Here is a 13,644-nt window from a genome sequence, read left to right on the forward strand (position 1 = left end):
CAAAATAATAAATGTGCCACTTTATCTTATCAGTGAATAATATATAAGCAGTCATATAGTTAAGAATATTAAATCACTTGTGCTAGGCTGATAAACATACAGGAGTACATTCATCACTTCTTTCGTAAAAAGACTTACAGAATTTGATTGCCATATGAATACCATCTTGCATATCTGACCGTGTCGTTATTTATCCACCTCCACATTCTGGGCTGAACCTAAACAAGAAAAGTAATTTTCCATTTCAGTTTCTACAGTACTTAAACATTCAAACCTACATTATCTTCAATTTATTGCCAATATATTGGTTCAAATGAAACATTGGTCTAGCAATCTAGTACTCTTGTTATAGTCTAAAATAGAAAACAATAGCATCACAGTCAGAACTAAATATGCTTGAAGCAATGTCCCATTCAAGTTTGAGAATTACTGCTTGAAGTATTCTGAAGTTATTGAGCAAAAACTAAATTGCAAAAAACTGGATGGATGACCTCGCTGCATGACGTCCATCTGATCACTTTACACAACAGTGGCCATGACCTGTTGACCTCAAAATATGGGGAAGTGTTCTTGTGGTTCAGTGTCCCCTGCTCAAACAGTGAATCACAGGTTCAAGCCCCACAGAGGTCTTAACGACACTAGAACTGGTCTTTGTAGGGACAGTAGTGTCAAGAATGGTTCAAATATGCTTGAAGCTTTCATCACAACAGCCAAAAGAAATTAGTAAAAATTGAATTATTTTGAGGGTCATAGGTCAGGTCATTCTCAAAATATTGAGTGTAAATGGTTTTTACACGCACAGTCAGTGTGTCCACCACCACTGACCAACTCACCTAAACACGCATACAGGAAAGTTTGCAAGCCATTGATCAAATGGTTCTTTAAATACTGAGAGGAAAGGGTTTGACCTGCTTACCTCTAAATCAACAATTGTGATTAACTGCCAATAGGCTTAAGATATTTAGCAGAAACAGTTTTTTTAACTAGTCGTCACTGTGAGCTTGATTTTTTGACTTACTGAACCAAAAGTCAATTGAGATGTTCAACTATCCATCAGCAAAAGTTTTTGGCCTGCCAAGATTTGAGAATGTAGGTCTAGGGATTATCTGGATATTAAGCAAAAACAATTTTTGTACATATAATCACCTTGTCTTTGACCTAATGACCACCAAAAACAATTGCATCATGTCTGCCAAGTTTCAGGAATGTAGGTCAAGGAATTCTCAAAATATTGAGCAGACATGAAATTGCTAAGAGACAGAGAACAAGTGTCATCACATGATTCAGACACGAAGAAAGTCCTCACTATTTTAAATATCTTTGTATTTATTAGTTAAATGGTAATAAACATGTGTTTTCATAATAACCCTGTAAAGGACTGAACACTTGTTGTATTGGTGTAAGGCGGCAGTTTGATGATAAATATAACAGATTGGGGACCTTCTACTGAGCCATTATGAGAGACACAATGTTTATAACAAGAGGGCCATGAAGGCCCTGTATCGCTCACCTGACATACTGACCTAAAGATCATCAAGATTAACATTCTGACCAAGTTTCATTAAGATATGGTCATAAATGTGGCCTCTAAAGTGTTAACTAGCTATTCCTTTGATTTGACCCCGTGACCTAGTTTTTGATCCGACATGACCCAGATTCAAACTTGACCTAAAGATCATAAAGTTTAACATTCTGACTAAGTTTCATGAAGATACAGTCATAAATATGGCCTCTAAAGTGTTAACAAGGCTTTCCTTTGATTTGACCTGGTGACCTAGTTTTTGACCCCACCTAACCCAGATTTGATCTTGAGCTATAGATCATCAAGTTTAACATTTTGACCAAGTTTCATCAAGATATGGTCATAAATGTGGCCTCTAAAGTGAAAACTAGCTTTTCTTTGATTTGACCAGGTGACCTAGTTTTTAATCCTACATGACCCAGATTCAAGCTGGACCTTAAGATCATCAATATTAACATTCTGACCAAGTTTCATGAAGATATAGTCATAAATGCGGCCTCTACAGTGTTAACTAGCTTTTCCTTTGATTTGACCTGGTGACCTAGTTTTTGACCCCAGATGACCCAATATTGAACTAGTCCAAGACTTTATTGAGGATAACACTCTGATCAAGTTTCATTAAGATTGGGCCAAAATTGTGACCTCTAGAGTGTTAACAAGCTTTTCCTTTGATTTGACCTGGTGACCTAGTTTTTGATCCCAGATGACCGAATTTCGAACTCGTCCAAGATTTTATTAAGGGTAACATTCTGATCAAGTTTCATTAAGATTGGGCCAAAAATGTGACCTCTAGAGTGTTAACAAGCTTTTCCTTTGATTTGACCTGGTGACATAGTTTTTGACCCCAAATGACCTCTAGAGTGTTAACAAGCTTTTCCTTTGATTTGACCTGGTGACCTAGTTTTTGACCCCAGATGACCCAATATCGAACTTGTCCAAGATTTTATTGAGGGTAACATTCTGACCAAGTTTCATTAAGACTGGGTCAAAAATGTGACCTCTAGAGTGTTAACAGTCAAATTGTTGATGACGGACGGACGATGACGGACACAGGGCGATCACTTAAGCTCACTTTTGAGCATTTCGTGCTCAGGTGAGCTAAAAATGTTATTGCAGGATTGCTCTTGAAATATACAATAGAGTTAACTTCAAGGCAAAACACTAGGTGCACAACTTCACATGCTGAACAATCCTGTAATGTTTCATGACTTCAACTTGAAATACTTTTAAAGATATGTGTGACAGAAACTTTTTGGCCCTTTATGCATATTTTTGACTGTCAATGGCCATAACTTTAGTCTAAGTGAGTGGAATCCTAACCAAACCCTTGTTGCACAACTTCCCAAGCTGAATATCAGTTTTATGATGTTTCGTGACTCTAGGTCAATAACTGTTTGAGATCTACACAACACAAATTTAGACCAATGGACACAAATATGGACAAGGGTAAATCTAAATGTCCAAACATACAGTTTTGGGCACAATTACACCTCTTTCATATAAAGGGCTCTTCTGGACTAATAAAACAAGAACATACGGTTCATGCTCAATCATTGCATGTCCATGTAAACCGAAGTCATGTTTCACATTTCTATTCTCTAGCTGAACATTATTCTATGAAATGATTATAAAAGTTTACAAAAGCATAAAACAATTAATATTGCTTTACAGTGTCTGAGAGTCCAATCCAGGCTACATTATCAATGGTACGACATGTAATAAGACTGTCAAGACTTCTGAGTTCATCATAGTTCTTGTAAATTGTAAGGTCTCCTTGATTTGCTTGGCAAGTTTTCCTCGCGTTGAACCAGGACTGTGGAGTATCAAAGAACTTGAGGCATCTACCATCTCTATACTGCCAACCATCAGCCAGGTCACACAGATCCAGCATTGCTGAAAATTACCAAACAAACATTTGAAAAGAATATAAAACACTAGAGGTTCCTTTGAGAAAAGCACATGTCTCCCATGACTGCCTAATCATCTGAATAGTAAGTCTGTCTTTATATACTGTTTGCAGCCTATTGGTATCTGTAGGAGTTGGAGTTGGAGTAACCGGTTTACATCTGTGTATCGGTAATTATGTTCAAGGGCAATAATTCCGAAGTGCCTGGGGCAATTTGGCTTATTATCGAACTTGGCAAGGAGTTATGGTCAAACACATTTTGTTCAAGTTTGGTGATGATCTGTGTCCTCAGTCAATATCATTTTTACAGGGCCGTAAAAACACATCCTGACCTCAACGTAAGTCAATAACTGTGTAATAACGTAATAAAATATGTAACAGAAATCTCACACGTATGTGGAAGATTATGTAATAAACTAGAGCTATTACTAAAGGTGATGAATGTACCCCACGCATGCACTGACTTAGTACATTGCAATTTGACGAACACAAGATTGCATAATTATGTGGACTGTATGTATATAGACTGTATGAATACAGTATAGTAACAAAAAACAAAGTCCCATAACTATGTAGAATATTTATCTAAAAGAACGTAACATGCACCATGCACAACTAGGGTTGGTACTGATCACTTGTGTGAAGTTTCATTAAATTGTGTGCAAAGGTTCGGGAGATTAGGCGCGCACAAGACTGCATATGCAGACTGTATGTACATAGCATGTTAACAAGAAACAAAGTCCCATAACTCTGCAGAATATTTATCTAAAAGAACGTAACATGCACCATGCACAACTAGGGTTGGTACTGATCACTTGTGTGAAGTTTCATTAAATTGTGTGCAAGGGTTCAGAAGATTAGGCGCGCACAAGATTGCATATGCAAAACAAAGTCCCATAACTCTGCAATTTTTTTTTAAAGAACCTAACATACCCCATTCACAACTACTGTTGTTACTGATCACTTGTGTGAAGTTTCATTTAATTGTGTCAAGGGGATGAGGAGAGATGGTGCGCACAAGACTGTGTCTATGTATATAGTATAGTAACAAAGAACAAAGTCCCGTAACTCTGCAATTTTTTTTTCTGAAAGAACCTAACATGCCCCATGCACAACTACTGTTGTTACTGATCACTTGTGTGAAGTTTTTAAATTGTGTCAAGGGGATGAGGAGAGATGGTGCGCACAAGATTGTGTCTACGGACAGACAGACAGACGGACGGACAGACAGACAACCTGAAACCAGTATACCCCCCTTACAACTTTGTTGTTCGCGGGGTAGAAATAATCTAAACATCTCTTTCTGAACATAGTTCCTCAAAGGAGTCCGTGGTACAGTGGTTAACAGGTTGCAGCTGATATACTGACTAGTGTACAATACCAGATGACTATGTAAACTCATACTAAGCCATGACTGTATGCTGAAGGTAAATTGTCTGGAGCTTGGAAATAAGTCCAGTCTATTCAAGGTGGGAACTTTTATCAACTACCCAGATAAACATTTAGGTGTAAAAAAAAATTTTGTTTCTGGTATCCCAACCTACCCTAAATTTTTGGTCTGACCCTAAATGTTTTTATGGCCTTGTAGAATTTGTTTTTCAACATTTTAACAAAAATTTGCAAAACTGCACTTAATATGCTTTAAACACGGCCAATGATGTTAGAAATCTAGATACTGTAAAGGCATAACCCCTTATTTGTATTCATTGTTTGACACAAAAATAATTTCCGAAAAGTCTCACTTAATAAAACAGACTGTCAAAAATATGCCCACCATCGAACTTGGCCTAATTCAAGGGCCATAATCCAAGAGTGACTGGGGCGAGTTGGCTGGTTGTCAAACTTGGCCGAGATATTATACCCACAAACATTGTCACCAAGTTTGGTGAAGATAACATGAAAACTGTTCAACTTAGAGAGCGGACAAGGCTAAATTCGCAGATTTCGAGTAATTCAAGAGCTGAGATAATAAGCTCACAAACATTGTCACTAAGTTTGGTGAAGATCGGATGAAAACTGTTTGACTCTGACAGCAGACAAGGCTTAATTTGCAGATTTCTTGTAATTCAAGGGCCATAACTCAAGTGTGCCCGGTGTGATTTTGCTGGTTATTAAACTTGGCCAAGATATTATGTTTGGTGAAGATTGGATGAAAACTGTTTGACTTAGGAGGGAGGACAAGGCCGAATTTGCAGATTTGAAGTAATTCAAGGCCCATAATTCAAGAGTGCCTGGTGCGATTTTGCTGGTAATCATACTTGGCCGAGATATTATGCCCACAAACATTATCACTAAGTTTGGTGAAGATAGAATGAAAACTGTTTGACTTAGAGGAAGAACAAGGCTAAATTTGCAGATTTCATGTAATTCAAGGGCCATTACTCAAGAGTGCCTAGTGCGATTTTGCTGGTTATCGAACTTAGCCGAGAAATTATGTCACAAACATTGTCACCAAGTTTGGTGAAGAGCAGATGAAAACTGTTATACTTAGAGAGCGGACATGCTTTTGGACCCTGCCCCCTGCCCCCTTTCTGAGACAGGCGTATAAAAATATTTTTTTAAAAAGATTTCCGACCTACCTACCCTAATTTTTTTACCATGTTACCAGAAACAAAGAACTTTTTTAGGCCTTAATTTTACATCACATACAGGTTGAACACACATTCCCAGCCATCTGTACATCTATATCAATTGTCTAAAATATTGTAACAGCTATACTAAAATTTAGAGTCAACAAATATAACTCCTAGCAATCATTACACCTACTCACATTGTCTTAACACATTGTACAGCTGCATGCAATGTCAGATCCAATAACAAAATCTAGTAGATATAGTTCCCAAAACCCCTTTTACCCAAATCAATGTATAGTTACAATGTATTATTGTTATTATTATTATTATACCAGATTTATATAGCTCCCTTTTCATGATAAACACGTTCAAAGGTGCTTTACCGGTACTTATAGCAAACGCAGCCACACGGGGCGCAAAATTCATCCTCTACCAGTACAGACAAAGATTGATCTGACCAATAACAGATAGAGAGAAATCATTATAGATACAGGCCTGTCCGGCTAACTTAGCCTAGCTCTTTGCGAATTATAGACAGTCTGGTTCTTTAACATGCCCGGTGTATAGCACCGATACACGCGAGACCGTCTTTCCTGGGAAGAACCATTACAGGCCTCTAGTTAGGTGGGAGACTCCCAAGAGCATCTCAGAAATTTCCAGTGCCTGGACCGGGATTCAAACCCTGGACCTCTGGATTGACAGTCAAGCTTGTTACCACTAGACCACCGGCCCACATAGTTGTTCTTGCCTTAAAGTCAGACACAGTAATGAAGCCATCATTCTATACTCATACTGCTCACATTAACAAAATATTGAGCTAATTCATATTTGGACAGACACATAGTTTTCCACTCCTTTGTAAACCTGTCACCATCTACTCTGAATGTCTGACAAGTAGTAGAGATGTACTCAACTTCATATCTGATCTATATCATTCCTCAGCCTTAGGTACTGAAAGTCTCTGGAAGCAGTTTTCAGTCATAGAACATGTGGTCCCCGATTCCTACTAAAAAATGCCTGACAAACTGTACTGCTGTACTCACCTTTAGGTCGGACACATATAGTTCCCCAGCCATCTGTACACCTTCTAGCTTGTATTTTTCCAATATCTGGTTTGTAAGAGTACAACCCAGCACATTTATTTGAATTACTGTTTCTGTCCCCTTCCTTATTCCTATACCATGGTCTGTAAATGGATTATACATTACAGCTCATTGATACACTCATTTATTACAAGAGGCTACTGTGGAATTAAGATGATTGTATCATGGGACATAGATACACAACTTTCTCAACATCTGATAATATAAAGAGGAACATACCATAATAACAAGAGCTGTCACAGGAGACAGCGCGCTCGACTATTTCGATGCTGGATAGTGAAACTGGGCACATCTGAGGAAACTAGAGCTGTCACTGGAGTGTTTAATGACTCCAATTGTGGATGAAGATATTGCACTATAGCCTGAGTCTATGTCAAAAATATCAACTTAAAGTAATAAGAGAGGTAAAGATAAAATGTATCAAAACACTATATAAGTATATCCTAAGCAAAAAGGGGCATAATTCATTAAATATTGGTGCCAGAGTTATGCACCTTGTGTCATATGGTGTGGGTGATGATGTTGAACAACTATTTTAAGTTTGAATCAAATCCATTCAGTAATAACAGAGACACAGTGAAAGTGCATCAAAACTTTAACCTAAAATTCTAAGTAAAAAGTGGGAAAAATTAATGAAAAATTGGTGCCAGAGTTATGCACCTTGCACCATATGGTGTGGGTGATGATGTTGAACAACTATTCTAAGTTTGACTCAAATCCATTCAGTAATAACAGAGACAGAGTGAAAGTGCATCAAAACTTTAACCTAAAATTCTAAGAAAAAAGGGGAAATAATTCATGAAAAATTGGTCCCAGAGTTATGCACCTTGTGTCATATGATAAGGGTAATGATGTTGAACAACTGTTTAAGTTTGAATCAGATCCATTCAGTAATAACAGAGATAGAGTGAAAGTGCATAAAACTTTAACCTGAAATTCTAAGTAAAAAGGGGAATAATTCATTAAAAATTGTGCCAGAGTTATGCATCTTGTGTCATATGATGTGGGTGATGATGAACAACTATTTTAAGTTTGAATCAAATCCATTCAGTAATAACAGAGGTAGAGTGAAAGTGCACCAAAACTTTAACCTGAAATTCTAAGTAAAAAGGGGGAATAATTCATGAAAAAATGGTGCCAGAGTTATGCACCTTGTGTCATATGATGTGGGTGATGATGTTGAACAACTATTTTAAGTTTGAATCAAATCCATTCAGTAATAACAGAGATAGAGTGAAAGTGCATCAAAACTTTAACCTGAAAATCTATGTGATAAGGGGGGGATAATTCATGAAATATTGGTGCCAGAGTTATGGCCCTTATGTCAGATGATGTGGATGATGATGAGGAATAAGTATTTCAAGTTTGAATCAAATCCATCAAGTAATTACAGAGATAAGTTGAAAAAAGAGAAAGTGCACCAAAACTTTAACCAAGGTGGGGACGCGGAAAGACGCCGACGCAGACGCCGACGCCGGGGCGAGTAGGATAGCTCTCCTTATACTTCGTATAGTCGAGCTAAAAATTATTTGAATTATTTAAGAAATATTTCTCATTTAGTTATTTGGCATTTAATAAAATCATTGTTTGGAGGTCAGATGCTAAATTTAAGAATTATATCACAAGGGTGCAGCCCAAGTGACACGATACTATGCACCTGAACGACAATGATTTTGTTCAAGAGCAAATCACTGTTTGAGATTTATTATTTCCATTCTCACACATTATTAACAATTGTTATCTACATCTATATGCAGATATTCAAATATTTGCCCGTTTTTCATTGATTTCTTTTACAGTGCGCAACTATGACTATTAACAATATAACATAATTATTGTGAAGTACAAACTGTTTATGTGTTGCATAACACATAGTTTTAGTCTTTAGTCATATGTTTAACAGTGAAATAAATCAGGCTGTGTCAAATTATAACATGACTTCCTGATTTAGGAAGCAAAGGTTGCAGATAAAAACTGCTTTTGTTATGAAAACTTATAATAAATGTTTAACTGAATAAGACAGCTTCTTTCTAATTACATGTACTGGAAACTTCCGGACTTTTCTTCTGGTCCCGAGGCTGTACAGTTTTCGGAAGTTACAATGTATATTATAAATTTTGAACCCCATTGCTGTTTTAAACTCTCTTTTGTTAACCTTTTGGCTTTTAGCATTTGAAGGAAACCCTTAAAGCTTGTTTAGGTCTAAAATAAAATATGAATGAAATGTAGCAATCTTCACAGTTTTGGTAATTAAAATCCCATTAAACGGAAGTCTTTTCTACATACTGCTATGCAAGTTTCAGAGGAAAATCACTTATATCATAATCTTTGGCAATACGAGTTCCCAAGAAAATCACTTTAGTTAGAGCCTATGGCAAATTTCATTTTATAACATTGTTCTTGATTCTTATTTGCAATCATTAATTTTCCTTACATATTTCGTGAATTATATGGAGTACCATCCATAAACTTCCATCGTCTGTTTACCAACTGCAGATCTGTCCAGTAAAGTATTCTTGCACCCTGACTAACCAGTTTTGTCATCCATTTCTGAAAATGAAGTATTAAATATTTCCTGATTGATACATCCAGCAATAAAATATACACGTATATGCACAAAATATAAGTGACATAAGTTTCATCTATTAAGTCAGTTCATGACTCGAAAACTTTCCAAATCAACTACAATAGGTGAGCATCATTGTGTACTCTGATTCTGCCTGGTATATTGACTTGCCCGATTTGTACACATCAGTCACCTTAGAGATATGCTGAATAGCCGGACTACAACATCAAGCTGCATTCTGGTGTACCAATCAAGCGATTGGGATTGGCCGGTTTTGTATGAATCGAGCCTACTGATTATTAGGAAATTATTAGAGAACAAACTATCTACAGAAAAATTTATCATTTATAATAATCTTGCAAAAGACCTTTTTTAATCTTAATTCAAAATATATTCTACTTACCAGTTCATCTGTTGAATGCCAGATCCACAAACTAGCATTTCTCGAAGCACATGCATGTTCCAAATCCCGATGATTGTATCGTGAATCCGAAACATAGTAACAGTTGTCATAGTACTCATACCAGCCTGGCTCACAGGTACCATATATACACGGCACAACTGAAATGTAAAACTTCATGTTAACCCTTATCATGCATGATACGATTGATTCTGCCTTTGCAACCAGTGCAGATCATTATCAGCCTGCACATCCGTGAAGTCTAATCAAGATCTGCATTGTTCGCCATTCAGTCAGTATATTTTAGGTAAGCACCCCTTTTAAAAGTTAATGGTACTGTCTACTTTATTTTCAAGTTTTATGGTAAGCATTCAAATGAATTACAAATCATAAGTATCCCCTAGTGAAATTTAGAGAATTTATATTTAAGGATTTTTTCTAAGTTGCTGATTCTAGACAGACCTTGCAAAAAATGACTACTACTTTGTCATGTTCAAACTTTTGTTTACACTTAGTAAGATTTCAACCCAATAATAACTGCATTTTCCAAACAGTAGAGTGTCTGCGTTCAAGGAGGAAAAAAATTGGGTCGTGAAAATATGTGACATTTGATTTTAATGGTGTAAAAACTATCTCTCAACACATTTCTGGTGCTTTATTCAATAAGTGATAATGTATTTATGTGTTTTGAGAGGTTTTTACTTACAAATTAGCAGTTTAATACAGACTTTAATGTTGAAAATCCGAAAGAGTGAATTTTGACTGCGGGCAAGTGGATTTTTATGTCTCACAGTGAAAAATAATGAAAAATATTGGGATTTTCACACCCCTGCTGAAGAATGTGATACATATGTACCCACTTTTCAAAAAGTGGTGGGAATGCTTTTAGATTCAAGTTTTAGGTTCAATTGCAACAAAATTAAAGATGTAATTCATTTACACTCTCTCGGAAAAGGAGGTCCCAACTCCTTGACAGGGTTCTCCGAAATGCTTAATTCTGCGTATTTGTACACATACTTTTTGGAAAAGGACGCCAAAATATTCCACTATTCCCTGGGATGCATAAAAAATTTGTCGAACGTGTAGCTTACAGATTTACACAAAAGAACTACCTTGTCAGAAGCTATTTTGCCTGTCAATCAAAGGCGGAGTATGCGGTGGCTGCTTTGTGCTCTCGACTAATCAGAGATCATTGTTTTCCAATAACCGCATAGTTAATTAAGGTTGTATTGTTTACGTAATAGATTTAACCAACACACGACAAACATGCCTTTGATTTATGTGCTAATTAGTGTGTTGTCCAATTTATCTTCATAACACGTCTGGCTCACTTAATTATGCTTTTTGCATTTGCCACAAATTTAGATAATTGAATTAAATGATGACTGAAAGTAGCAGTGTTTGCAGGACAGAAACTGGACTTAATTGTAATGTTATTCGCAGCCGTTCCCGAATAAATTAATTAATGTGACAATAAATGATGCGATACAAAATATATTTCAAACGCTGATAGCCTTACTCATTTGGCTTATTGGGATGACTTATTTTATGATCTGATATTTTATAGTTGTCATCCCTCTAAGCCTTAACCGTATCTGCATTTTACTGTTAAGAAAACGTAAGCATAAAAATTTTGAAAAAAGTCATATAATACTGGTCAGACTTACTTGCTCCAATAAATTAAACATTAATATTCATGTAGAAACTTCAAATGGGTTGAATATAACTCATAATGTTAAATAAGAGACTTAAAACTATATGGAAATACGTGCAGGTGCGAGCAAGGCTGTAGGAACTGGGGCGGCAGGGGAGGTGCCCGCCGCCCCAATATTTTGAGAAGCAGCAAAATGCCTAACTCATAAATTTTTGAAAAGGCTAGAAAATATAACTGAGAATAAATACGGCGGTCTTCCCTTGCCAATTGTCAATTTATCATGAAGTGCATCGGCGACTGATATGTACACAGAATCATGTCATATCGCTGACACTTTGCTAGATCAGCTAGGTTACAAGGTTTTGTACAAAATCCAAGGTCGCTGTAGTTTCACGCCCCGCAGACTTGGATTATAGGCGACACATTAATTAATGAAAGTTAACTGTGTTTAATTGCTTACTGTCGAACAGATTATAGACACTAAAATGCAATTTATGTTGTGTCTCAAATTCTGCCAACAAAGGTAAATATCTTGAGTAAAACAGAGATGTCTTTTCATAAAATAATAAGTATTTTTGACACTTAAACATATTAATTGTTTGAAATATCAAAGAAAATATAGTAACATACCAATATATAATTTGTGCTTAATTCAGAAAGAAAACTGTGAATTGCGTTTTACCTTTATAAATGCTGGCATGTAATGACTAAAATGCCATAAGGACTGGATTACCCCTGTAAGTCAGGGTCTTGTGCTCGATCTCCTACTTAGACATTACTGGTTCTACCCTGGCAAGACATTGTCCGTATCTAACATTGTACCGCCATTACAGTGTTTAAACGCAGTAAACTGTAAACAGGGGTGAAAACTCGCAAAAAAAAACAAGTATGTTCAACAACTACTGATTAGTCCAAGAAGTCACCAGATTGCACCATTTACTCTAGCCATATGCAAAATTTTCCCAGGCCCACCCGGACCCTGTTGAAGGGATGGGGCTAGCCTTACTCCTTTGGCTAATCAGGATGACTTATTTTATGATCTGATATTTTATAGTTGTCATCCCTCTCCGTGACGGAGACAGTGACAGTTATCACGCTGTCCCAAAATGACCTATTATTTGGACAAAGATGGGGCTACCCCCTCCGAAACCCACCCCATCCACCGCCCCAATCCTTAAAACGTCCCTACGCCCATGGGTGCGAGCAGATATTTACCCAGGCACCGGTTTCAATACACAGCGGACTGCATATGACACGAAACTGCAGAAACAAAACACATTAAAATATACAATGTCAAAAAATGTCTGCGAGGCAATTCTATATATGCTTTAATGTCAATATAAATCAATTATCAGAGATGTAATCATTACAAATACATTGATACATGCACCAGGAAATGTTCCCAGAAATATGCAGAATAAGTTTGGACGTGACGGGAGCTGTCTCAAAATGTTCTGTTATTCGGACTAAAACGCCGACAATTAAGGTTCTTCCGCAAATTGAAATTAGAAATTCATGTGAAAAATCAGAATCCTCGAAACAGCTTTCGAAATGCAATGACACAAAAAATATATGATAAAAGTTGAAAAGATATATCTGTAGGTAAACTTGCGAGCATGAAAGCTACGTTGAACCCTATCTCCACAGTGCTTTGGAAGAAAATGAGTGAACATTTTTGGTGCAAAATTTCGGTATCGTATGCAACCTAAATTGCTATAAAATATTTACTTTCAAATCAAAGAAATGCCAAAATAGTGCACACGAGCGTTACTTTTTCAAGAAAATGTCGTTAAACATTCTAATGCGCAAAACACGTGCACAGTTTTTCTAAAATATTTCGCCGCCATGTTTATTTCAAGGAATTAAATATATGATTGTTCTTTTACCTCAGATTTCCTTACTGAAATATATATGCCTCCT

General features: G+C 36.6%; 1 protein-coding gene across 3 annotated transcripts in view; it reads right to left on the reverse strand.

Moving 5' to 3' along the window:
* Nucleotides 1–13,644, reverse strand: part of LOC128556876 (uncharacterized) — a 135,546-nt gene that overhangs the window by 106,024 nt on the left and 15,878 nt on the right. For all 3 annotated transcript variants that reach the window (XM_053542708.1, XM_053542706.1, XM_053542707.1), the window contains exons 2-6: nt 10,074–10,231; nt 9,539–9,654; nt 7,045–7,187; nt 3,192–3,415; nt 139–218 (exon numbers count right to left, since the gene is read on the reverse strand). In XM_053542708.1, the coding sequence (XP_053398683.1) occupies nt 139–218; nt 3,192–3,415; nt 7,045–7,187; nt 9,539–9,654; nt 10,074–10,231 (721 nt within the window). The remainder of the gene's footprint in view (nt 1–138; nt 219–3,191; nt 3,416–7,044; nt 7,188–9,538; nt 9,655–10,073; nt 10,232–13,644) is intronic.

Source organism: Mercenaria mercenaria, chromosome 5, assembly GCF_021730395.1.
Source record: "Mercenaria mercenaria strain notata chromosome 5, MADL_Memer_1, whole genome shotgun sequence".
NCBI classification, from domain to species: domain Eukaryota; kingdom Metazoa; phylum Mollusca; class Bivalvia; order Venerida; family Veneridae; genus Mercenaria; species Mercenaria mercenaria.